At 46.4% G+C, this 27,852-nt stretch overlaps 1 protein-coding gene across 2 annotated transcripts in view; it reads left to right on the forward strand.

Annotated features, from left to right (window-relative positions):
- The window catches only part of IMPG2 (interphotoreceptor matrix proteoglycan 2), a 901,957-nt gene that overhangs the window by 552,100 nt on the left and 322,005 nt on the right, over positions 1-27,852 (forward strand). For both annotated transcript variants that reach the window (XM_069637266.1, XM_069637267.1), the window contains 3 exons: positions 16,507-16,565; positions 19,998-20,015; positions 22,606-22,859. In XM_069637266.1, coding sequence (XP_069493367.1) covers positions 16,507-16,565; positions 19,998-20,015; positions 22,606-22,859 — 331 coding nt within the window. The remainder of the gene's footprint in view (positions 1-16,506; positions 16,566-19,997; positions 20,016-22,605; positions 22,860-27,852) is intronic.

Raw genomic sequence — 27,852 nt, forward strand, 5'->3', positions numbered from 1 at the left:
GATCGAGTAGTTCTGGGATGAGTGGCAAAGGGTATCTATTCTTAACCATGATTTGATTCAACGCCCTGTAATCGATGCACGTTCTGAGGTCACCTTCCTTCTTGGGTACGAAGAAGAGCGCTGAGGAAGCAGGGGACTTAGATGGACGAATGAATCCGTTGGCTAGGTACTGATCTAGGTAGGTTTGTAGGTGTTAATTTTCTTGCTCTGTCAGAGCATATATTCAGCTGCACAGGATTTGAGCCCCGAGTATCAGGTCGATCTGGCAGTCATAGGGCCTATGTGGAGGCAGAGTATTAGCCTGTTCCTTTTGGAATACGTCTTGATAGTCCAAATATTCTGGGGGTAAGGCACCAGCAAGATCCAGAAGTGCTTTTGCCTTGCTTTTGGGTCTTTGCAGATTCTTGCGATAACAAGTTTTATCGCATTCTTGCGGAGAGGTCAGCACTTGTGTTTTCCAGTCTATTCTGGGGTTATGGGTCTCCAGCCACTGCATTCCTAGGATCATCTGGAACTGTGGTGCTCCAATAAGATCAAAAGAGATGTCTTCCTGATGACCGTCCTAACATATCAGCATAACTTTTTTAGTGTGTTGCGTTACTGGTCCAGAGGATAGTTGAGAGCCGTCCACTGCAGTCACGTTTTCCGCCTGTGTTTTATGCCGAAGAGGGAGGCCTATTCTTGCGGCTAGACCCTGATCAATATAGTTACCTACTGCTCCACTGTCGATCCACGCCTCCAAGGCGTGTACCCTTGAGGGTTGCTGGTGGTGGACTCAGCGTACCGGAATGACTAGATGTGAGGTCTGAACTACTTTCTTCTTTTTGCTCGACAAGGGGACCCCTTCCCTTGTCGGGCGCAGGAGTTTTCCAGAGCCTTGTCTTGCTCACTATCGGGATTATCCGTTGCACCTACCGTTTTCTTTGGTGGTTTTGTTGGGCAATCTCGAAGAAAATGTCCTGCTTTGCCACAATATAAACAAAGTTGTTGCTGCCTCCTTTTCTCTCTCTCTCTCTGCCTTCGATATAGGGGCCCGTAACCCCCCGATCTGCCTGGGTTCAGTGTTTTCATGGGTCTTGACCAGATTGTCCCTGGGTCGCATATAGATTGACCTTCCTTCAATTATTGTGCGATCCAATTTTCGGTCTTGTAATCCAGTGGCAGCGTTAGGTTAATATACTCTGCACAGCCTTCTGGAGAATTGACCACCTGGGCGAGCACGCCTTTAGCTCCCCACGTAGTCCTCAGTAAAATAATGTGGTTCTTTTTTCTTTAGGCCAATTGGTTTGTGCAACGAGGCGATGAAATGTGGCTATATACATCAGTAAATCATGATTTCCCTGTCTTAGTGACAACAGTTTGTTATCCTGAGCCTGTCCTTGGGTGTGTCTCGCAAACAACTTTTCCAATCCCCGTTGGAACTCCCCAAAATTGTAAAGTACAGGGTCATCCTGATTTCCCGAAGGTATCGACCAGTCCGCTGCGCTGCCTCCTAGATACGAAAGTACAAAAGCCACCCTGGAGCTATCATTCGGGAATGCACCTGGACGGCACAAAAATTGCAGGCGGCACTCATTCATAAATATGGCATATTTGTTGGGGTTGCCGGTAAACCGTTCAGGTCGAGCCAACGGTACAGCCCCTGGGAGTACCACTTGAACTGATGGTGAAGGTGGCAAAGGGGTTGGTGCGATTCCAGGTAGCGGAACCTGCCCTGCATGAGTTTGAAGCACCTGTCTTGCCAGTTTGTCCGTTCATTCTCGGGCAACAATGAGATCCCTTCTTAAGGAATTTGTTTCTTGTCTGGAAGCATGCACTTCAGCCCGTAGTTCCCCCAGCAATTGGGCCAACTGGTCAGTCTCTGAGGTATTCATAATGCCCAGGCATAGATTCAGAGAGGCTTTGCGTTCTGTTCGCTCACCTGGTCTCTGCGGGGACGTTGGGGCACGGTTGGAGCCCTCCCAGGAGTTGACTCCCTTGGATCACTTCTCTCCCCCAACTGCAGTGGTATCGAGGACCCGCGGTGCTGGTACTGGTCCTGAGAAAAGATGAGAGGCAGTGAGAATAGCGTAGTGGTGCTGTGATTCCCCTCAACCCTTTTGTGCCAGAATGTAGTGCACAAGAGTTTGCCCATGCAAACTCACCTGTTTTGATGTAATGATGGGCTCTCCGTCCTGCTTTCCTTTAGCAGGGGCGCTGTGGATGGACCTAGTTGCATCACTGGTCCTGGGTTTGGAGGTCCAGACCGGCTGCAACCATTCCGTCTTGAAGGTAGGTTTATTACTATGATTATTGTCCGTATCCTTTGTGTTAATTTTCCCCAATGATTATTGTCCATAACAATAAATTGTCCTTTCTCTCCCTAAGTATGAAGATGGCCCACGAGCGTGTGGTGATGAAAACAGTCTATCCCGGAGGACCTACTGGTGGTAAGTAGACTGTTCCAGAAACTGCGCCAAGTGTTATAGTCTATGCGACTTGCTCACCTTGCGTTTTCTATTCCCTTTGCAGGTGCAGCTGGTCGGTATTAGCCGGTTTCCGAACTCCTGCTGGCTGCCGGAGATGAGATCCGCGTGTTCATTGAAGTTCGGAACAGGTAAGGATGCTAGGCGGCACTCAAGGAGGACTCGAGAAGACTGGTAAGATGAGCGCGGCTGCTGCAAAGTCGGAAGTGGTAGAAGTGCTTCTTCAAGCGATGGCGAGGCTGTCTCAGGTAAGGTGCGTGCAGCGGCTGCAGCTGGGAAGCAGATGACAGTGCTTCTTCAAGGGATGGCGAGGCTGACTCAGGTAAAATGAACGCGGCGGCTGCAGATGGGAAGCAGATGGCAGTGCTTCTAGCGATGGTGTGGCTGATTCCAGGTAAGATGCTGGAGGGTTCCGGAGACTGAAGATGCACGTGCTGAACCAGGTAAGAGTCTTCTGAATGGCGGTAAGCGTTACGCTGCTCTAGCAGACTAACGCGAAGCGCCAACACGCGGGTGGGGCCGGCTTATATAGCCTGGCCCCAGCCTCTCCTCCTGTCTTCTGCACGTGCCTTCCCTGTATTGGTAGGGCCCAGCCCGGCCTAGAGGCACGTGCTTTCTGTATTCTGGGTGCAGAGCACTCTTTGTAATGAGCTTGGTGCCATAGGTGCCAAGACTGGGTCCATTGGGACCCTGCAGGTGGTGAAGTGCTTGGCCCTTGACCAGTGGCTATGACAGGCAAGCAAACCCTTCTTCATGCTCTAGAGTGCCTTATTTTATTTAGAGTTCAAACCGATCTAAAGGACAGGAATTGGCTAAATATTCAAAAGAGTGCCACTAGACCAGCATCTAGTGCAATCCAATATTAAAATAGCAGCCATTTTAGGTAAGTGTGCTATTCATCCTAATAAAATGCATCTTCCTTCCTGGTAGCTTAACAGAATATAGCACTCATAGATGCATGCTTCAATAACAAGATATTAATCAAGTATAGTAGTTACACTTTTGGACATGGTATTGAAAGTTGACATCCAACAATTGAGATAACCTGTTATTTACATAATATAATTAAATACTGCTTCAACTTGTACCAACCAAAAACATGAAGCTAGAACATATGAAATGAAGATAAACGTCTATATATATAAAGAGAAGTACAAGGAAATAAAGCAGAAAAGGAGAAATACAAGTAAATGCTCATTTAATGTAAGCCTGAGTGCACATTCCATCATTTATATTTTGAATCCAATGTCATAGATTGGACTGCCACATATGGACCCAAATATCCATATAATCATCGAAAGCGACAGCTCAGTGTAGTACTGATTTACATATATTTATGCATTCTAATTTAAACAAAATAATACATTTCTTAAGTTCAAAACAGTAATCCCCAAAGTATTCACCAGAACACATACCTTTTGCATCTATGTGAAAACTATTTTAAACCAAGGTACATAGCCTTTTAATCCATCTACTTTCTTGATTGCACAAACTTAATTCCCAATATACCACCCCTAAAAATGTAATACTGTTGGATCAGAATTGTGTATGTCTCCAAGGTCAATGTCTCTGGATAAACAAAGTCTATCTTTTACATAGTTGGAATGTGCTTTCATATGTGAAGTTCATATTCTCGGTCCCATGTAGGAAAGGGCACAATCCCAAGTGAGCAGGAAAATATCATGTGTTGAGAGACATCCATCTGATTGACACACTGTTCTTTTGATTATTTGAATCGCAAGGTTTGTTTTAGTTGGTCGGCAGTATTGCATTTTAAATTTGTCCACACTTAAGAAACCATTAAGCCACATTATCGCACTGCCCAACTATGAATTGGGTGGAAAAATTGAGGAGTCACCTCACACTCTGAGCTGGAGGTAAATCCACAGACTTTCCACCCATTTTCAGTGCAATTACTGTGGCGCAATTTTCGCTGTGGTAATTGCTCCGAAAATGCCCCATTGAGTTCTAAGGACTAAAAAATGATTCCCGCCGGACCAACCGGTGGTAACGGTGATTGCGTTGGGCAGTTTTCCGGTGGATTTACTGCCGGGATACCTCCCAATTTATAGTGAGGCCCTTAGAGTCTAAAAAAACCCTTTTATTTTTCACCTCTGTGAGCATGTCATTGTTCTAATGAAAATTGGCAGAATTAACCTCACAAAATAGCTTCATAGGCTTCAGGTCAAGATGATGGGGCATGCAGGTGTATAAGGATGTAGCATCATGATCAACATACTCACAAAAGGTCCTTGGAAAGACTCCCTATTCCTGGAATTGTGGATTCTCTCGTGGGCATCCTTACCTCTTTGTGGATCTTGCGAAGAGTGTGTACATGATAGGAATGACTGAAGATTCTACACCTAAAAACTTCCTTACGTAAGCGTTTGTGTATATACCAGGTACAGAGTTTACAAATTAATCTGGTATGGAATTCTCCAATGGGATTAGATGTTTATTTTATAAAGAAAAGGTCTTATCCCTTAGTTGTCTGTAGATCTCAGCTTTATAATTTACAGTATTGCGAGTGTAGCATATCCTTGTTCCTGTTCTTAATAGTGATCTGGGAATTATCTTGCAAAGCTTTAAGAGCAAGGTTATATGGGGAACGTAAATTATATGGTGACTTTTTGCCTTATAACGAAACTTCCAGATCACTAACAACTATTTAAAAAAATATATCAAATGCATTGTCTGTTTGGAGTTGGGTAATGAATCAATGTTAATGGCGCACATCATTGATTCCACACTATGTAGCAAGAAACCTTCACCTATATTTACAATAGTGGCTGGATATCTCGAATATGTTTGTATGCTATGTGTCAAGTGAAATGACACTGGAAAACAGCTTTAGCATTGCAATTATTTCTATTAGAAAAGTGTTTTAGAAGTAATATTTTCCTGTCAAATATAAAAAGAATTTTCTTGGTATTGCCTACATCAAAAATTCGTGCAGCACAAAAAGAGAGGCATCATGACATTCTCAATCACAATTTGATTAAGATTGGCAGTAGGCAAATGTACAACTATCAGTTGACTCTACCACCATTGTTTCCACAATTGGCCGTTTGCATGTTATTGTTTTCTTTGGGAAAGGGTGCTGACAGTATTCTGGTTGTCTCCTTGCCAGATGAACCCTTTCAATCTCTCCTAAAAAAATCAATGCTATGGCAGTACCAGCTGGAGTGGATGATTTTTTTATTTATTTGTTTAAACGCCTGTACACTTAGCAAAGAAGCGTTTCAAAGCACTCTAACGCAGGGAGGGAATACAGGATTTAGCATTCTTAATAGTCATTGGTACATTCAGAATAGGCAAGAGCAATACGTTTTAGAGGTACAACACCAGACATGGGGAATACAAACTGTTAAAACAGGACAATAAGTTAATGCAAGTGCCTGGCAGTCGTTACATTATGCAAGAGCTTAACAGGCAGGAGGGAAGAAGGGAAAGGGGGGAAGGGTCAAGACGAACAAGCAAGTGCAGAGACAATAGGTAAGGGCGGTGGGGTGGGAGTGGGAAGCAGGACAGACACATCCAGTAGGCATCTAGAATTGATTTATGCACATGTATAATACACATTAAGCGAAGAGTGGCAGATGAGCAAAGTCATTTGAGAAAAAAGATGAAACAAGTGTTCGGAGCTGCCAACTCACGAACGTTCACATCGCTGGGCACCAAATGTTCTGATGAGTCTTTCCAGAAACTTGCGGACTGCCCTCCGGACTAGACGAATACTGGTGGCGAGAGGAGATAGAACAAGGGTAGGGGTTTCGGTGCGACCAACAGACCAGCCAGGTCCTTACAGGCCTTAGGTGGAGGGCTGGCTGTCCCACCTGCCGGCTGCTGATTGGCAGATGAAGCATAAGAGGGCAAATCAGCACCTCGAAGCAAGCAAGGCCCTCCGGTGCCAGGGGAACGAAGAAAGATGCCGGCGGCCATGTTGGAGAGGAGCAGGCCTACCAGCATAGAAATATCAGGCCCCATGAAACAGCGCCACTGCAGGTGCTGCATGTTCGAGTTTGCAGCAATAACACAATGCATCAGGGTGCGCGGCAGAAGAGCTGGAGCCCCAGTGGGCTTACCTTCATGGTTCATGCAAATTCTCCTGGTCAGGTCGACATCGTGGGAGCGAGGGAACCAGATGAGTGCCCCGGTGCAGGGAGGGGGAAGTGAATTCCAGGCCAGGGCAGACAGGGGCCTTTAATGCAGACCTTAGGTGGAGGGCTGGCTGTCTCGCCTGCCGGCTGCTGATTGGCTGATGAAGCATAAGAGGGCCAATCAGCACCTCAAAGCAAGCAAGGCACTCCAGTGCCAGGAGAACGAATAAAGATGTCGGTGGCCATAGAGGGCACTAGAGGGCCAACCAAGATGGCCGCCTTGGTCTGAGCTCCCGTATAGCCCTGCATCAATCCTGCACAATCCTGCTGTTTCCTGTGCAGCCACGATCCAATTGCCCGACTCCTGGACTCCTGATCTACCCAGCTGCCAGCCATTGTTTTCCTGGATAAAATCGGCCCTTCTATGCCCTCACAAGACCTGTGAGGCCTCGAGGCCGTGTTCTATGCAAATGGCCCAGCGAGGCGACTAGTCCCACACAGCCACCCCCCACCTGGCTGAGACCCGAGCACCTGGACCCCGGGAAGGCGCCTGGGGTAAAATTGCGAAGAGGCGAGCGTGCGATAATCAGCAGGGGTTGGCCTGCAACGAGCCTGTGGGAGGCCTCTCCCGCCCCTCTCCCGTCCTCGGCTGACAGTGAGGACGAGTCCAGTGCGCCGCCTACCTGCACCTGACATCACTGCGGGGGGCTGCGGCGACTCGGAGGAGACAGAGGCCCGTCTCCCGCCCCCCCCAGCGCCTGTGTTCTGCAGTGGTCGGCGGTGAACGGCGGAGAGATCGGCCAGGCAGCGGGGTACGGAGGTGGGTGGAGGTCGCGCTCCTTGCATAAAACGGGGCCATCCCGAGCCGACCCAGTCCCCCCCCACACACCCTCCGACTGACATCGCTGCCGGGGGCTGCGGCGACTCGGAGGAGACAGCGCCCCGTCTCCCGCCCCCCCAGCGCTCCGCCAGCTCCAGAGCCCGTCCGCCCCTCCTGCGGAGCTCCACAGCACCTGGGACAGCCACAACACCTTCGGAGCTCCCCAGCACCTGGGATTTGCAGCGGTCGGTGGCGAATGGCGGAGAGATCGGCCAGGCAACGAGGTACGGAGGTGGGGGGAGGTCGCGCTCCTTGCTTAAAACGGGGCCACCCCGAGCCGGCCCTGTTCCCCCCCCCGCCGATCACAAAAACCCACGTAGCAGCGCCATATGAGACTGCGCTGAGCCGGGGTCCATCCGACCCACACAGTGCCTCGGTATTGCAGGGAGGAGCGACCAAAATCATCCATTGCCTATCCGTACAGCTACTACTGAAAGAGGCAGTGCCTCGCCCCGGAGGCCTTATGGGCTAACCCAGGCTGTGTGGATATAAGCACTCCTCACTATGCAGGAACCACCATCATTTAACTATAAAGCAGTTAAGCAAGCAGTGTCACAAGAGGGGCTCCCCCAACCCTGTTACTACAATACATACCTTTGTGCTGCGCCACAACAAGGAGTGGCATCCAATCCACGAGAAGGGGTTTACCCCCTCACCCCCTGGACACTCCAATACACATCTCGCTACCAGGCCGGCTACAGTCAGACACACCGGCGTACCCCATCCAGGCACAGTGTAACCAAAGACCGGCATCATAAGGCAGACGCCACATACAAACGTCACCGGAACCGCATGTAGGATGGGGAAAACTGATAAATCCGAGAGGAAATTGAATTTCGAGGGCGGCGCAACACCTAAAGCACCCGTACAGCGAGAGGACCAGATGCCCTCACCCAGCCGCTCACACCAGAAGGAATCAGATGGTAGCCGGTCTGAAATCAAAGAACTCCTATTAGAATTGAAAGCTGGCATAGGGAGCTTAAGTAACAAAATGGATGGCCTCGCCTCCAAAGTTGACCTCCTACAACATTGCATCGATACACACTCTGAACGTCTAAACGAGGTTGAGCAGAGAGTGTCTAATCTGGATGATAGCTCAACTACCCTATCAAACAAAGTCTCGCAGTTAGAAGCTCAAATGAAAACGACAATAGCCAAATGTGAGGACTTGGAAGGTCGCTCAAGAAGGAATAACATAAGAATCATCGGGGTGAGAGAACAGCAGCCACAAGGTAAAATGGAGGAATATGTGGAGTCACTTTGCATATCACTCTTCGGCAGAGAATCACTGTCACAACTCTTCATAGTAGAGAGAGCACACAGGATACCATCTACCAGACCTGTACCCGGCGCACCGCCTAGGCCAATCATTGCAAGGCTACTCAACTACAAGGACCGCGATACCATCCTCCGGCTGGCCAGAGAGAGAGGAGACCTACTCCATGATGGAGACAAAATACACTTTTATCCCGACTTCTCTCGCACAGTACAAACTCAGAGGAAATCCTTTACCGCCATCAAACGAAGACTCAGAGCCAATCAAATGCCCTACTCGATGCTCTTTCCAGCACGGCTCAGAGTACAACAAGGGGAGAGGGTCCACTTTTTCCAAACGCCAGCCGATGCAAGCATGTTTCTAGACCAGATAGGCTGCCCTGACCCAAATCCCAACCGTCCCATGCCCCAAAGAGACAGAAATCTCAGGAATCCACCATAAACCGGAGGAACCAGAGTCGGACTACAAGTTTAAAATATGACGCAAAAAGTACAGGTACAATCACGAAGAACACAACGTGGGGCTGGGACGATCGGGAAGCCCCAAGCGCCCCTAGAACTGCACCAGTTCGTTTACCAAGGTTAGCTCAGCAACTGTTTGGTTCATAAATTGAGTTTTCTCGGGGTGAAGTTCACCCAGCGGCATGGTAACCCCATGGTCCGCTTTTAGTTCTAGTTGGTTGACAAGGGATCTCCCTGTGGGCCAGTTGGGGGTTGTCCACCTTAAAGGGAGAAACGTTACGGGCCAGTTGGGGTTTGCCCGAGGACGGTGCCCTCAGAGTTCACCAGGAAAGTTCTGCGCTGCCAGTTCCCAGCCGCCCCCCTGCTCCCGATCTCCCAGCCAGCTGTCAATGCCGCCACTTCAGTCAAGAACCCAAACTCCAAGCACTGACCCTAGCACAGAGCTCAACGTAGCCGTACCATGGCTGACATTTGAAAAAGAAAAGTGGTCAAACATAAAGTTTAACTCGCCCCATTCAATGTCCTGACCTGGAACATAAGAGGCGGCAATATCCCATCCAAAAACAAGAAAATCCTCCAATACCTCAGACGCCACGAAGTAGACGTGGCCATGATTCAAGAGACTCACCTTCTCCCAGGGAAGGACCACCAGTGGGCCAAGAGTTGGGGTTGCCACAGATACTTCTCCTCCTACTCCACCTACTCCAGAGGAGACGCTATCCTCATACACAGGAGGATGAGCTTCCGCCTGATCCGCATGGCGAAGGACACCGAAGGGAGAGCGATCCTAGTGAACGGCATCATAGCGGGCCAGAAAGTGACTTTTATCAACTCCTACGCACCAAACACAGACGGCCCTGACAATTTTGGATGGGTGCTTACCCAGCTCTCCACTCAAGACCCGGCAACCATAATCTGGGGTGGGGATATGAACACGGTATTAGATCCTACAAAAGATAGATCAAAGGCCACTCCACAGCCTCTTACCAAAGCTGGCCTTCAAATAAAAGAAATCTGCAAAGCTTTCAATCTGCAAGACACATGGAGAGTCTCGAATGGCGAGTCGCGAGAATTCACATTTCACTCGGCGGTTCACAACACGAGCTCCCGAATCGATTATTTCTTCGCCTCTGCAGGTGGTCCCTTGTCAAGCGGCCGGTGTTGTATACATCCAAGAACGCTCTCCGATCACTCCCCTCTTTTCCTCAACCTCAAGCCTTCCAACTCAACTCCGCCACTACAGCGGTGGCGCTTCAAGACGGGCTCGTTAAGAGACAAAGTGTTTGCCTCCGAGCTGAGGGAGGAGATCAACGTGTTTCTCGGAGCCAACGTAGGATCGGTCCCCTCTGCAGGCATAATCTGGGAGTCTCTGAAATGCTTTATTAGAGGAGTCTGTCTCGCCAAAGAAAATGTCATCTCAAGCTCATCAGGCGCGAGCTTGCAAACAGCGAAGAGAAATTAAAACATCTTGAGCTCCAGATCACAAACACGGCGGACCCAAAATTAGCAGCAGCTCTGAAAGAAGAATTGCAAAAATTCAATTTCACGGCAGACCGTGAGGTTACATTCCTGAGTCTCAATAGTCAAGTCCGACAATAAGGGGGGGTGCCAAAAACCCGGTGCCCTTCTAGCGGACCTAATCAGAGCCGATAACAAACACTATCAAATAGAACGGATTCGGACCAAACAAGGCGAGGCGGTCCACACTAACGAAAAGATAGCAGAGGAATTCAGGGTCTTCTACCAAGATCTCTACAGCGCTAAACCCAACAAGCCCTCAACCGCCCCGCTGGAATACTTGGAAGACACAGAGCTATATTGGGTCGAACAGCCCCTCCGTGAACCCTTGAATGAGATGATCACACAAGAGGAGATTATAGAGGCCATAAAGACCCTCCCCTGCTCCAAAGCGCCGGGCCCAGACGGCTTAACGGGAGAATTCTACAAGGCATTTGCATGCACCCTGGCTCCCCTCCTGGCGGCCGTATGCAAGGAGGCGCTGGAAAAAGGGAACCTCCCTCTCACCGCCTGTGAAGCCAATGTCACCTGCTACACAAACCTGGCAAACCACCGGAAGACTGCGCATCCTATCGCCCAATATCCCTCCTCAATCTCGACAATAAAATACTCGCCAAGTTGCTGGCTAAGAGGTTAATGCCACTGATGCCCGCCCTCGTACTGGCAGACCAAGCCGGCTTCATACCAGGCCGCAATACGACCTTCGAAATCAGGAGGATGTTTGGTGTCATCGAGGCACTGGATCCCACAATGCAGGCTGTTGCAGTTCTTCTCGACGCTGAAAAAGCATTCGACTCGGTGGAATGGCCGTTTCTGTTCATGGTACTCACCAGGATGGGGCTAGGAGCCCGCTTCATCAACCTTGTCTCTCTCCTTTATACTAAACCACAAGCTAATATTATTGTAGGCACAGCCAAATCAGCACCAATAGAACTTCAACGAGACAGGGCTGCCCACAATCGGCACTAATCTTCGCCTTGGTGATGGAACCACTGGCCTCCAACCTTTGGGAACAGCGTCAGGAGAGGGGACTCATCCTAGGTCCACACAAGCTCATCATCTCCCTCTACGCCGATGACGTGGCACTGTTCATTCGAGACCCCGAAGACAATCTGAATCCAGTCATGAGGGAAGTCATTAAATTTGGAGCGGCCTCAGGATTAAAAATCAACCATTCAAAATCCATCGTATTCCCACTGACCCCGGCCACCAAACAGTTCTCAGATGACTTCCGTCTCACATGGAAATCTTCCAGGGTCCGGTACCTTGGGATACAATTGTCACTGAATCATCAAGAGGTGCTTCGAGATAATTACGAAGAGGTGGTCAAATCTCTTCAAGACAAGGTGTCACGATGGAAGACTCTTCCGCTAACCCTTTGGGGAAGGGTCTCCCTGGTCAAGATGGTGATCTTACCAAAACTGTTATACCTATTCAACAATATCCCTCTGCTGCTACAGCAAACCTTTCTGAAAAAACTGAAAAGCCTGGTCCTTGAGCTACTTTGGGCGGGCAAACCGGCCAGAGTGGCGCACACTACGCTGACACTCCCGGTCACCAGTGGGGGGCTGGCCCTGCCAGACTTAGAGAGATATTTTTGGGCAGCTCAAGCGCAGTACCTCAGCCATTGGTATGCCTCTCAAGTAATCCGACCTCATGTACAAGTGGAGCGAGCCCTGGCAACGCCTAACATTCTGACCGCGGTCGTTTTTAGCCAGACGCCCGTCCCCAGTTCCACGATGAATGTGATGCTCACGACGTATAAAGTCTGGAAGACTCTAGCCCAGAAGCTCAGGGTTTAATCACGGTACTCCCCCCTTTTACCTGTCAAGTTTATTCCTGGAGTCCCACTGACTTCAGAGAAAGTATTCCACCAGTGGGTCGAAAAACTGAACATACAAACCCTAGGGGATCTCTTCACAGAGGAGGGCTTTCTAACCCCAGATCAAGTAAAAATGAAAGGGGGTAACACTGCTCTGGACGTATTCCTTTACTTCAGGACTCGTTATACCCTACAGGCCCTTCTGCCAGACTTCCCGTGTCAACCACCAACCTGGCAATTGCTGCATAATGTCATTCAGGCACAGGGTGAAGGTAGGCTGGTGTCGCAAATCTACAAATCCATTTTTCCCAGCACAACCCCCGCCATCACTTGTGCAAAATCTAGATGGGAAAAGTCATTGCATGTTACCATATCAGATGAGGATTGGACCTATATCCTGAAACAGACTCAAAAAGTGGCACTTAACTCACGCCTAAAACTTATCCATTTCAACTTCCTCCATCAAACCTATTGCACACCAGCGAAAGCCAACAAACACCACCCCGACGCAGAGGCGAAATGCAACAGATGCGGGACTTTCTCAGCAAATTTCGTTCACCTAGCTTGGGAGTGCCCCTAGTTAACTCCTTTCTGGAAACAAGTCCTGGAGACGACAACTGCAATTGTGGGAGAAACGATACAACCGAGCCAAATAGCAGCCTTATTGGGTATGACCAGGCTGCTCTCAGCTCCAATAAGGAAGTTGGCCGGGGTTCTGCTGATGCTGGCTCGTAGGAGGGTTGCCATGGCCTGGGGCCGAGACCCCCCCCCATCATTTGCCGCCTGGCACAGAGACTTGCTTTACTACCAAGATGTAGAAACAGACTTCATTAAACTCTTACCTTTACACGCCCGTCCTCTGGACATTTGGGGCCCTCTGACACTGTTCCTGATGGGCGAAGCGGAGGAACCCGCGTCAGACACCTCAGATTCGGAGGGTACACCTCGGTGAAGGCAGGTCCATGGCATCTCCACTTCCTCAAGGCGAGTGTCAGAAGAGGCACATTTCCAACCAAAGGGGACACAGAACTTAAGAGAGAGGGTGAGGGAGGGGGTGTGGGACACAGGGTGGGTCCTGGGCTATCGCGCAAAGTTTAAAGTCCACCCTAATGTGGGTGTGGAGTTGTATTGTGGTTTAAATACCAAAAATAAAGTTAAAAAAAAAAACAAAGATGTCGGTGGCCATGTTGGAGAGGGGCAGGCTGACTTGCATAGAAACATCAAGCCCCATGCGACAGCACTACTGTAGGTGCTGCATGTTCAAGTTTGCAGCAATAGCACAATGCATCAGGATCTGTGGCAGAAGAGCAGAGCCCCATTGGGCTTACCTTCATGATGCATGCAGAGTCTCCTGATTGGGTCGATATTGCGGGAGGTAGGGCAGGGGAGGGGAGGGAGCCAGATGAGTGCCCCAGAGGACAGACAGGGGGAAGTGAAGTCCAGGCCAGGGCAGACAGGTTCTTTTGGTGCAGGCCTTAGGTGGAGGGCCGGCTGTCCCGCCTGCCATATGCTGCTTGGCAGATTAAGCATAAGGGGGCCAAGCAGCACCTCGAAGCAAGCAAAGCACTCTGGTGCCAGGTGAACGAACAAAGATGCTGACAGTCATGTTGGAAAGGGGCAGGCCGACTGGCATAGAAACATCAGGCCGCACGAGACAGCGCCACTGCAGGTGCTGCGTGTTCAAGTTTGCAGCAATAGCACAGTGCATCAGGGTGCGCGGCAGAAGGGCGGAACCCCAGTGGGCTTACCTTCATGATTCATGCAGATTCTCCTGGTCGGATCAACATCGTGGGAGGGAGGGCAGGGGAGGGAGCCAGATGAGTGCCCCAGAGGGCAGGGAGGGGGAAGTGAAATCCAGGCCAGGGCGGACAGGGGCCTTTGATGCAGGCCTTAGGTGGAGGGCTGCCTGTCCCACCTGCCAACTGCTGATTGGCAGATGAAGCATACGAGGGCCAATCAGCACCTCGAAGCAAGCAAGGCACTCCAGTACCAGGGGAACGAACAAAGATGCCTGCAGCCATGTTGGAGAGGGCAGACCGATCGGCATAGAAACATCAGGCCCCACGAGACAGCACCACTGCAGGTGCTGCATGTTTAAGTTTGCAGCAATAGCACAATGCATCAAGGTGTGCGGCAGAAGAGTGGAGCCCCAGTGGGCTTACCTTCATGATTCATGTAGATTCTCCTGGTCGGGGCGACATCGTTGGAGGAAGGGCAGGGGAGGTTGCCTGATGAGTGCCCCAGAGGGCAGACAGGGGGAAGTGAAGTCCAGGCCAGAGCAGACAGGGGCCTTTGATGTGGGCCTTAGGTGGAGGGCCAGCTGTCCCGCCTACCGGCTGTTGATTGGCTGTTGAAGCATAAGAGGACCAATCAGCACTTCGAAGCAAGCAAGGCACTCCGGTGCCAGGGTAATGACTGCTAGTCTCTTGGTCTTGCACCTCCTCCTCTGACCAAATAAACTACGCTTGCTGCTACCTGTTATTTCCTATTATCTCCCTTCCTCTCTGTGGATTGGCCTTCTGTCCCTGGCCAATATAGCCCTACCTGGGACACTGAGCTATCAGGCGAAGTTATATGTAGCAGATACACTCCTGCCCACTTCTGTTACGGAAGATCAGTGGTGGTCTGGGAAGTCCAGTGCTGTTGTTTGTGTTAGGGGGGGGGGCATTCTGGGTTCCAATAAGGTATGTCTCATGCTGGTGAAGTTTTGTGTTCCCTGCACAATGCCCAGGTAGTCTAGGGTAGACAGTGGCAGCTGGATGTCCTTGCAGCCTGACTTGGCAGTGCCACATTTCTGTTCTATTCGTCACATGCATGTGTTGTAGTTGGGCTCTCTCTTTTCGCTGTTCTCAACCAGCAGTGTATCACTGGAGACTGGGGAACTTGTTGTTGGTTGTCTGGTTGCGGACTCTTTGTTACTGGTGTGGGGTGCTTCACTTGGGCTCTCCCTTTGATGCTTGGTTTGTCGTTATGGTGTTTGGTCTCTGGAAAGGATACAAAAAAACTGACCAGCATCTTGTTGAAGGGGCATGACATGGGACAAAGGTGGACTGTTTACAAACAGTACGGCACAAGGAGGGCAGGAATTGGGGCCCTCTCAACTGCCACCATCTAGGTCAGGGGTAGGATTGGCTCTGGATTTCTCCCTGTTTGGCCTCCCCGACTGAGAGGGGTTTCCATGCCTTCTTGACAAGTCCAGGGTATTGGCCTTGTCACAGTCATTAAATGTCTTGCACGTTCATGCTATCTCATCTGATAATGTGAAGTCCTCATAACCTGTCTAGTGTGTCATATCAGGGTTCAAAATTGTTAGGAGCTGGGAGCTATTTAGCTCCTGGTTATTGCCGAGGGGGACCTGGTTAGCTTGAAACCAACAACTACCAGGAGCTACCTTTGACTCCTGTAGAAATTGGTGTCATACAAACCTAGCTAGATGATAATAACTGTGTATGCTTGGAAATGTATATTGAGGAGAATAAATAACTCACCTAAGGGACATTTAGAGCATATTGAATAATGTAAAATGGACAGAACGTCCGTTTGCATTTTCACAAAGTTAGATTTGCTGTGCACTGCGTACTAGCTCCTGGTTCCCCACAGGTAGCTCTTGCATAACTGATATGCCCGATACCCAGGAGCTGCGTTTTGCTCCTGGTGAACAAATCCACAAATTTCGACCCCTGTCATATACATGATAAATCGGTTGCAATGCATATAAAAAATCACTGATACATAGCAATTATATGTTGGAATTATATGTGGTTTTGTATCAAGTATCCGTGTCTTATCCATTTTATCATATTAGACATGAAATCCCCAGCCCATGTGCATTTCCTACTGACTCTAATCAGTCTCACCCTGTGCTCAATGAGAAACCCCAGACTTTTGTCAGAACATAATGCAACCCATTCTTAATATCCTTGAAAAGTTATGAACCTGAATTCTTTTGTTGAAAATTATATAGTATTTGTTTCTCATTTACAGGTTCAAAATGTATTTTATGGTCTATCTGGATATAAGAAAATCCATGTCGTGAAATTTAGGTAAATATGATTGTATTGCTTTTTTAAATGTCCGTTTTTAAAAGGAAAGTACAACTTACAAACAACTGTGAATCGCAGCACAATCAATAAACCTAAATGATAGGTAACATTGAAATGCTGCTGAAAATCAGATGTGACATATCTAAATAAAAAGATCCCAAAATAAGAAGACTCCATGACATTAGCAGGGTATTTAAACAATAAACATTACATATGGGTATGCATGTCAAGATGCCTCTTTCATATGATATTTTAAAGTTTCTGACCTGCCTATGGCTTTGAAAGTGAGGCTAATTTATTGGCTCCTTAAACATAACTATTCTTCACGAAGAATTGATTCTGATTGTTAGATTTCAATAACATTTCCTTCTCAGCACTTAGACACCATGGATCAGATTCTTAAAAAACAATGCAAATAAACAAAAGCACAGAGGAGGCACTTTTTCATATTTGCACTTGTTTGAGAGTTGCGCAAGCCCCCTTTTTCTCAACAGTGACCTCCACATTTCAGTTGGGCTGGCCCGCTGAGCAAACGTGCTGGCCAGCCTTCTTGTATACTTTTGCGTTGAGCTGTGAAACCGACACTAATGTATTCGTGGCTCCCAACACCCCTGTGAGTGCTGGGATCACATTTCACAGTAACAGGTCCTTGAAAGGGCTATTTCTGTGAAATGCAAAAAAATAGCATTTCGATCCCTGTTTGAAGAATAGAAATGCAAGCGGGACAGCAGCGGTACATACATCCTGTTTAAAAATAATGCGTGACAGTCAGGATTGACTCTATCATTTGATGTGCATATGGGCATTCTTGTCAATTGTTTTCTGAATAGGGTGCATAGTGAAACAAGTGGTTAACACGCTCAACTTCAATTGTATTGAAACTCTTTAGTTAGGTGTAATGACTCCAATTTCTGGATGTCCCATTACTCGCTACAGGAACCTACCTAGATAACATTTTTGAAATTTTACTTTTCTTAATCCATAAAATATCAAATGTTTCAAGATTCATTTCAGATAAGTCATTAGAGAGAATGAATCTACATTTGGTTGAAACATTAGGACTTAGAGCAAGGTTAATCCTCTCTCCGCCAAATCTATATTTTCCGTACAATTAACCCAATTGGACAATAAAACCCAGAACAATCTTGGCAATTTTGCCCCTTAAACAAATTAAGCTCATGCATTATGATTGGACACCAATATTGATGTATTTTAGTTCCTTCTCTTCAGTGAGTCAATCATGGATTTTATAAAGGTCCTCAAGAAGTCTTTCGATACGGGTGGGGTTGGTCAAATGTCACAATCACCAGTACACCCCAGACTGGTATCCCGACCTTGTGTCCTATATTCATATTACTGGAAAAGTTGCAAAATCGTCAATTGCCAGTACTGATAGCACAGGGCCAGACCTCACCCTGTGCAGGGTGAATGGGTGGGGTTGGTCAGATTTCACTATTGCCAGTACACCCCAGACTGGTATGCTGAGCTCGGGCCAACATTTCAGCCCACCAACTGTCGTGGGGCTGGAGCCAACAAATGCAAAATTGTCAATCTCCAGAAATCGCCTATACTGATAGCAGAGGGCGAGACCTCACCCTATGCAGGGCGAATGGGCGGGGTTGGTAAAATTTCACTATCGCAAATACATCCCAGACTGTTTTTTCCAACCGTGGACCAAATCGTCAGCCCACCACCTGTTACAGGGCCGGAGCCAACCCCAAACATACAAACACCCTTTCACAAATATATATGTATATAGATTGCAGAGACATCATTTATTGAACAATCCAATGTCCTTCTTTTGAGCCTTATCGTCACTATCTGGAACAGCTATTAGCTTCATTTCTCATAGGGTTCTCATCTAAGCTCCTTGCTGCTGTTCCAGATCTCGGTGACATTCCCATGTCTTTTGGTCTTTGCAAATCGTCTACATATCTCATCACAACCTTATATTTTGCAATGGTTCTGCACTCTCCCTTGAAGCCAGAAAATGCATTTTAGTTATGCTTTACTTTCTGTGTGGTAGCTGCTCAGGGCCTCATTGGAAGGCCTATCATTGATAGCAGCATAAGCAGCCAAGTGGCTCTGAACTGACACACCCACAGAATGTGACTTTAGAGTGGGTTGTGTGAGCAATCACCTCAGGCATTTCTGTGCTTTGAAGGTGTCAGACAAACGGGTGGCACTGAGATGGAAAAACATGCAGACATTGCGACTTTGTGGTGTTTGGAGTGGTAATGTCAACCAATAAAAGATCTAATCAAAGAGACAATGATTAGAACATTTATCTTTGTGTATAGAACATAACTCTATCCAGTGAATATTTAGATGTATGCCACCATGTATGCAATTACTTTCTGTTAGGATGTACACCACATGCTTCTCAAACTGTCTGTGTGATTAAGGACCCTTTCAAAGCACTGATTCTAACAGAAAGTAGTGCAGTGTGCTATATCAGTTATCGCACTCAGTCACTGAATTTGTACACACTTATTTTCCACATATGGCTATAGTCTATAGACGACATTATTGTTGGGACTTCACAATGGGTAGAAAGCTAGGTAAATGGATATAATTGCAAATGCAAAAAGGGCACAGTTGTCAAGAAAGGGTCTGCTGAAGATGTAGCATAGCAGTGGATTGTGGAGAGTTATGTTATTCGGCTTTTATACTGTGCTCCCCACCACATGATTGGCCTTATGGCCTTTTGCCTTGTCTTGATGGTGGTGTATAGTGGTCCCACCCATTCCCATTGAGAAAACCAGCCCATGGTCTGGGCGGGAAGGGAAAAGAGCATAGAAGAAAGGATAGATGAAGTTGCAATAGACGTGAACAGAATTCTGGAACGGTTGAAATGGAGGGAGTATGATTGTGTTCATGGTGGATCTCATTAGGCTCTTTGGGGATTTGGTAGTGTGATCTTATTAGTATATTATACAGATTTAGTACTTCCATTAAGCGCTTTGAAGCAATGGGCGGGGTCATTTGCGGCTAGAAGCAATTCTACATGTGTTGCCCATTACAAATTCCTGAATAAAATCAAAGCCTTAAGAGAAGTAATTATCGATCTTCAGTATACGAGTCACCATTGAAAGTAACATTAAAAAAACTTAGATTCTGGAGTATATATCATGCACATTTTTAGCACTACATTGGATCAGATGTTTTCACATTGATACTACGTACAAAGGGTTAGTTGCTTCTGCTTCAATGTTTAATTAATTGTTTAGTTTCTTTGATTAAACAAGATTTCATTTATCACATCAAACAATTTAACCAGTGAAATAAGAGTCATTGAACCTGTTTATAGATGTATTGGTCTGTACGACACACTGGGCAGATGTAATAATGAGGTCATGACTGATTCACTTATGCTTGAATCAAAAAACTTAAAATGATGTAACTTTTCATTTGTTTTTTGTTTCTTTTAAGGCCGCCAAATAACAGAAGGTAAGATTTTTGTTCTCTTCATGGTGTCATTTTTAGCCCACAAAATCCATTCATACTTCTTAGGCTAAACGGCATGGGGAGTGGAGTGCATTGGAGAGCGAACTTTAATTTGATCATACATTGTGGAAAGATAACATGGTCACACTGATATACGTGGGAATGAAACAGAAAATAAACACACATTTATTCCTTGTCATATTGGTCTGCACATGTGAGGGCTAATTACAAACATAAGAGAGCTACGTTAGTATTCAGTCACATGCAATCATCTCCTTTTTGGAATGGCTGATTACATTACATTAAGTATCATGTGCTTTGCCTGAAGTGCTATTTCTGAGCAAAGGGTTCACCAAAAATATTATACCTACTTACCCAAATATGTGATGAATTGCCTGATTATTAAAACCAACTATGAAGGAACACAATTTGGAGGACTCTCAGACATTAAGTTCAATAATGTTATGTTCAGAGTACTGATAAAGACATTTTATGTTATTGGGCTTTGTAAAGTGCACTGCTAATATGTTAATGGCCTGTTGTCCCTTAATGTGGTGGGCTAGTGTGAAGCAACAAACAGAGAGAAGAAGCGAAATGGAAATATTTGCAAAAGAAATGATTAGCTGATAATTCATAAAATGTGTCATTTCAAAGAAAGGAAACATTAGATTTGAGATAGCTGCGAAAGTCAGTGCAGCTGTTTTCATTAGTCTGGACCAAACGTATCATTTAAAATGTTAAATATTTCTTGGAAATAGACAGAGACACTACTTTAGCTCTGGGCGACATACAACAAAGAACCTTTCCTTCAAAGTGTGACTTAGCGACATCTTTCTAACGCTGTTCTTTTTAAGATGAGCAAATTTGCTGATCTTCGGTGCAACGAGTAACACATTTTGCTAGCAAAAGTAATTAAATAGGAGTTGTCTTTCGGGATGTGGCGGCACTCTTCATTGTCTCACGTTTGGTGAAGTGAGTTCTTGAATATTAAGGTTTCATTGTTGTTCCTTATTATTGTCAAAGCTAGGTTTCAGTATTTTAGCGTGTTGGGATATTAGTTTATTTCTATATGTATTAATTTAGTATTGAAATGGATAGATGTTTTACAACTCTATCTTAATAAAGTAAAACTTTGACTATAATGCATACTTTGCTATTTCAATGGTGGTTTGTGGGCACATTTTGCAATACCATACCCTTTTTTTAAAAACCCAATCCCAGGTTGGTTCTCAAAATTGTTGAATAATTGATATGTTTGAAGGGTAGTTTACACATATAGGTCTAAGTAGTAGTGGCATAGGGTGCTATTCCAGTTTAATGTGTCGTTTAATTCATGTTATCTTTCAAAAGTGATACATGTTATTTTGACAATATTAATGCTCAGCTACAGTGACGTGGCACAGATGGACATTGTCACAAACAATAGACCCACTGGTAGAGTTGTGCCATGCAGCTTTGAAATTTCTAAATCATTCAGATGCACTATGCCAAGACATCAGGATGGATTCAGAACATTGCACCACTGTACATTGTGCTGTGCAATAACAAGACACTAATCTCATTCGATAATCGTAAGTGGTCTGACCCCTCTCTATTACTAAAGACAAATGTGACTACTAAGAGACACAGAGAACAACCACCTAATTTTATTGGAGTGGCGGTAAAGGCAAAACCATCACTGGTATGATCACCAAGGGCTACGTGTTGCCTAGTAGCTTTGTCGTCATTCATAGCATGAAATAGAACGGTACGTAGCACGATAATATAGCCATATCGCCCGGGAGCTGGAGAGTTACCAATCAGGTTGCTGGGATTATGGGCTGAATATAAGTGTTTAAGTGCACGTTCCAAGAAAGTTTGGGTGCTGCTGTTTGCTGCTCTTGTCCTCCACGCCCCTAATTATTTGTTACCTTAAACAAATGAGCACTCACCTCTCTACTGGATGCCACCGATCCCTCGCCTCCTATTTTGACTCCATTACTGGCATCCAGTCTTTTCAATCTTACATGCTCCAAGGACACAGAACTCTGGACACCATTTAAATAGTGGTCATCTTAGTTTTATTTTCTTATTAAGAGAATAAATGGGTCCCAAGCTGTGAGCAGCCTGTTCTTTTCCTATATGAATGCCACATGACCCATTTTCTTATCGAATGGACCATCCATATGCACTGTCCTATTAACAGCCTGATACAAACTGCCAATAAAAGGATTATTGCCTAAGTCATGGTGGCAAAAACGCTTGCTACCAATGTCCTTTTCTACAGATGCTATGTGTGGATTTTAGTTGTACAGTGAATGCCATACACAGCTCTAAATACACATTGCTCATCATTTAAATAGTAGGCTAATAATAAAGTGTGTGTCACTGCCTATTTGTGCGCAATGCGATTTTTTTTTGTCACTGCCCAGAACTTCCCTGTTGTGTTTGGGTTCGGCTTGTAAGCGTCTTTTTAAACGCTAATTTAATGCATTATCAAGATGTTGTAAGAATTTATTTTGGAAGTTCGCCCTGGTGTACAGCATTTTTCGATAATGCTCCCAAGTATATCATGTTACAAGTTTTTCTGTCTTGCACATGATCCTCTTACCAGAGATGGAGTGGAGGTCCATTACGCTGTGACGTTTGATGGTGATGCAGAGGCCATTAGTAATGCAACGTTGGATCTGATCAACCTTCAGTCCAATAAGGTGGAAGACAACTTCTTTTCTGCGAATGAGGATATCCCCACAGTCGTTTACACAGTCAGTGACTTCAGAAATTACATCGCTGAAGCCCTTCAACAGCAAATGATGTCAATAAATTATACATTAGATATGGATCCAAACTCACTTCAACTCATCAACGGTAAGTGTAAAACACAGACTTGCAGGTTTTGACATATACCACTATTTACCATGGATTTTTATAAACATCTATTTAAAATAATTTTTTGTTATTCCAGCGTGGCACAGTGGTGCTTTCAAAGCATGTGGTTCCAAATTTGTTTGAGAGCTGGATTGGGTCACCATCATTTTACAGGGGGGAGGGGGGGCTGGAAGGGTAATGAGTACCAAAGGATGACGATTTGGTGGTGTATTTCAAGCAGTTAGTCTATATGAAGGCTTGACAGATGTCAAACGTTTTTCAAAATTACTTTCATTATACAGGTTTTAAGCTAAACCATTTTAATAGGTTTGTAGTTGCTGGAATAGCATCACATGAATAATTGATTCACCTTTTGAAACCGCACTAATGTCCGTACATTTTTATTTCTACCGGGCATATATTAATATTATATAGCTGTGAAACTAATAATGGGCATTGCAATTTTAGAAGTAAATCGGTAGGGGTATGTTAGGATTGTTTTAAAAAATACTTAAACTTATATCGGGAATTGCTTGTTGAATGACTATTACATTTTTAATTCTCACATCAGCTTTCTGTGAGAACAAATACACATGAATGCTAACAGAAAGGTGAGAGCATTTTTTAATGTGGCTAATATTTTATCAGGCGTGCTATTTTGCTAATGGAAGTGCTTGCTGTTTTTGGTGAGAAAACTGACATTTAATGTCAATCATTTACGCAAGGGTAACGAGTAGCTTTTCTGGAGTTAAGATGGTAGACCCATCATAACGTGGCTGACTAATAGTAAGTCCATCTGATGTTCTGGAGCGGTGGGTACACTTTCCCTCAGTGAAAAAAATAACTCTTTTTGAGGTACTGCGACAGGCATAGCACTATTCTCTACCGCAAATCCTACGACAGCCACAGACAACTCTTGGCACACTGCCTGTCTTGTGCCTTTGGTATAGGGGTTAGGCTCTTGCAAGCAGAGTTTGATGAAAACCCTTTCACCACAGTCCTGGATCTCCCCAGAGATTTCCAATTTCTAGACCAACATGTGTCATGGTGCAAAGGCTGCTCCCTTTCACTCCTGTTCAACTATGAGGCTGTATTCTCTGCCCTTTCTACTGCTTTGCGGCAAGTGAAGTCCAAATACTTCAGCAAGTGTATCTCCTTGTTCCATCCTATCCCTAAAAATTGGCCACTGCTCTCGAGACCATACTTACATTCTCTCGCTACCCTGGCTGTATCTCTTTTTCTCCACCAATTATTTTGTTCTCTGCATATAATCCCACTTCCTAAATCCTTTGCAGCTCCACCACAACCCCTACTATCCCCACCCTCTTCTCCTTTTTCCGAATTCTACTGGTAACGTACCCTCATATCTCGGCACGCTAATCCATTGTGTTCCATCATAGACCCCTTTTTTTCTCTGCTGCAAACAATGAAGCCCTGGCACCTATCACCTACTCCTGACTCTCCACACTCTTCAACGTATTTATTTTTTATATTTATATCAGCGCACCAAACTCTTAGGCATCAGGGCGCTTGTTACCCTGAGTGCGAAGTGAACATTCTTCAAACGGCAGGACCACTCATACAGGTTACAACATGCAAGTGGTTCTCGAGAAGCATAATCCGTCAAAGCCACGCCTCATGGTACAGGGGGCTACATCAAGGTATACAGACAGTCAAAAGGCAAAATCAGGTATGTGTACAGTCTGGTAAAGCCACACCTTATGGTACGGGGGGCTACCTCAGGTATACAGCCAGTCAAAAGGCAAAATCATGTAGGTGTACAGTCTGGTAAAGCTGTGCCTCATGGTACGGGGGCTACATCAGGTATACAGATAGGCAAGGCAAAATCAGGTGAGTGTACAGTCTGGTCAGAACTGGGATCTCTACAGCTTCTTTGAATACTGCTGCTGTACTACCTATCCTCAAAAATCCCTCTGCGGACCCAGGCACATGTTACCCAGCCAACCTTCTACCACACTACGCTAAAGCTCTTTAATTGGTGGTCTTTAACCAGATCAACACCTTCCATAAAGTTAACAAATTACAATCTGGGATCCATTAACATCAATCCACTGAAAAGGCACTGACCTACACCTTCAAGCTTCTTACCATAATCCATCGCTCCACCCTTTACTCCATTATCACCCTCTTTGACCTCTCAGTAGTCTTTGATTCCATTGACAACCCTTCTCTCCCCCTTACCCTACATAATCTTGGCATCCAAGACACTGCACTGGCCTGGATTGCTTTCTGTCGTCACACCTTTGCATTCACCATCTCCTTGGCACACCCATATGTCCGATTGCACCCATCTCCAGTTGGAGTTTTCCAAGGATCTGTCCTCGGCTACTTCCCTCCAAACTTTGCATATCCTTACTGGGAAAATTCATGGCTACTCCTACAACCTACTTGCTGATGACATTCAGATATACTTCTCCTTTCCCACCTTCATTCTGACCTCTCCTCTCTTATCTCTGTCATATGGATATCCTTCACTGGATGGATCTTTATTGTCCTATGCTCAACTCCCTCAAGAGTAATAATCTATCTCCCAGCACATTAAGCAAACCCTGCCTGCCTTCCCTCGCTCCTTTCACATTTCTTCTTTTCCTCTGTCTTTCTTTTACAATCCAACATGATCCACAAATGTGGGCTTTTCTTTGACAGTGCCTAGAATGTCCACCCATTAATAACATCTGGGTTAAAGCTACTTAACATGTGCATTCCACCTGCTACCTAAACACTCCTCCACTCGTCTGCCACATTGGTGTACTGATTCCTTGGGCGGCGTATGTCACTGATCGCTTTTTAAGAGAAGAAGAGAAAGAACAGGACGCCACCTTGGACTGCACCCGTTATTCAGCAACGGAGATCTGCTCTCCATCCAGACACATGATATCTAGGGTCGCCCTGCCCAGATAGGGACCACTCAATCAGATATGGACCGGTGGGCTGACAGTGCTGCGTGAGACCGCCTGATTCTCTGCCACCCCTCCCTGACGTGGGTAGGAGTGTGGGATGAACATCGAAGGGCAGCCGCGGATACCGTACACAGACAACAGAGCGGAGGCCCACCCCTAGGATCGTCAGGACTCAGCGGCCTCCTTTCCTGTCTCTCTCTCTGGCCGGCCTCTCTTGGCCCTCTACCTGCTCCCACCTGTGAGGTTAAAAACCTCAGGGTCATCTTTGACTCCACACTCTCCTTGTCTCCTCACATCTCTGACGTCTCTAATAAGTCACACTACCAGCTGCACCTCCTCAGAGGTATTCTTCCTTTCCTCTCCTTCCCCCAGAAGCGCACTGTCTCCAGAGCTCTGGTTCTCTCTAGGCTGGACTACTGCAAAAGCCTCTTTCTAAATCTGCCAGCCTCTACTCTTCGATCTCTACAACTCATCCAGAACAGGACTGCAAGACTTGTCCTTGGCCTCAAGCGCAGGGATCGTACCTCTCCAGGACTGAAATCTCTGCACTGGCTCCCATTGGCGGCGAGGATTAAGTCCAAAACCCTCTGCATTGTCCACAAAGCCTTCTGGGGCCTGGGTCCTCAATACCTTCAACTCTCTCTAAATATCTTTCCTCTCGACCTCTTCGCTCATCCGTCTCCAACTCCCTCAGGGTCAGTCGCTTCTACAACAAAGAGTTGGTGGTAGATCTCTTTTTTCGGCTGGGGCCTCCCTCTGGATGAGCCTCCCTGCCTCTCTGAAAATTGAGGAGAACCATCTCTGGTTCCGGAAGCACCTCAAGACCTTCCTCTTTGCAAAAAACAGATGTTGCAGCCAATGTCGGCTTGAGTTCCTATCTAGAGCGAAGCCTTTGTGCCTCTCTGGTTCCTTTCTCAGATGGCCAAGGGTCTGCACCAGGGGTGCCAGTATTGTGGCTGCAGCAATATATGTACAATTCCGAGAAATAAAGTTGGTACCCTTTAGTGCGCTCCTTGGGAAGAATTACTCAATCACTTGGTTATGTTAATTCCAATTTGTTTATTCAGTATAGGTTCTGGATACTCCATACACTTAAAGTTTCAATAAACAAACTTTGTCTCCCAAATTGTCTCCCAACACGTGTTTCCCCATGACTTTAGCCACGGTTCCTCAGGGGAGATTCCTTGTCATGTTTCTCATAATTCTGATTCAGTATTGATTGGTATTCAATTTTCTCTCTCATCGGCTCTCTATTTGTCTTCCTTTTGTTCTTTTTCCCTTTTTTTTCCTTTTTTTCTTTTTTTCTTTTTTTCCTTGTGTGTAGATTCTTGTGGATTCAAAGATGTTCCTTTCTCTCGGTACGATTGCCTCTGTGCATCCGTGGTTCTAAAGGGTACCAACTTTATTTCTCGGAATTGTACATATATTGCTGCAACCTTCCTCTTTGCCTCTGCTTTCTCTCCTCCTCTCCCCTGCTGAACTCTTGGCTGAAACTGAAACTGCACTGGTCACTTGGCTACGCTCTGTTCTCGGGCCCAGGTCCTCTCCCTGCCAGTTGCACACACACCTCCACTGCCCCCCTGACAACCCTTGCACTCTGGGGCTGTTCTGTATCCCATAGCCCCTACCAGCACTTGACACCTGATGTCTGCACTTACCCTTGCACCTGCCACCAGCTGGCCGCACTTCTTATTATTGTTCCTATTTATTGTTCTATGTATTACTGTTATTCTATGTACTGCACTTCCCCTCCCCTGTCCCCCTCGCACTTCTCCCCTTCCCCACCTCCCCTTCACTTGTGCAATCTCAATGTCACCTGGCCTAGTAAGATCGTTGTCTTGTTTTTCCCTCGGTTCCCCTCCCTTGCCTCGTCGCGCCTTGAAACACTTGTGTATAGGCACGTTATAAATGCCATATCATATCATATCAGCGGGAAGCAGCCGGACCTCACACCAGCCTGTGGTGAAGAAAACAGGCGAAGCAGGTACTCCGCTCCGGGAGGAATCACTTCTATTGTACTTGTGTCCCAGTTACCACGAGCAAAGCTTTGCATCAGCGCCTGGCCGCCCAGC

This window comes from Ambystoma mexicanum, chromosome 7p (genome assembly GCF_040938575.1).
Source record: "Ambystoma mexicanum isolate Mex_15411 chromosome 7p, UKY_AmexF1_1, whole genome shotgun sequence".
In the NCBI taxonomy this organism is placed as follows: Eukaryota; Metazoa; Chordata; class Amphibia; order Caudata; family Ambystomatidae; genus Ambystoma; species Ambystoma mexicanum.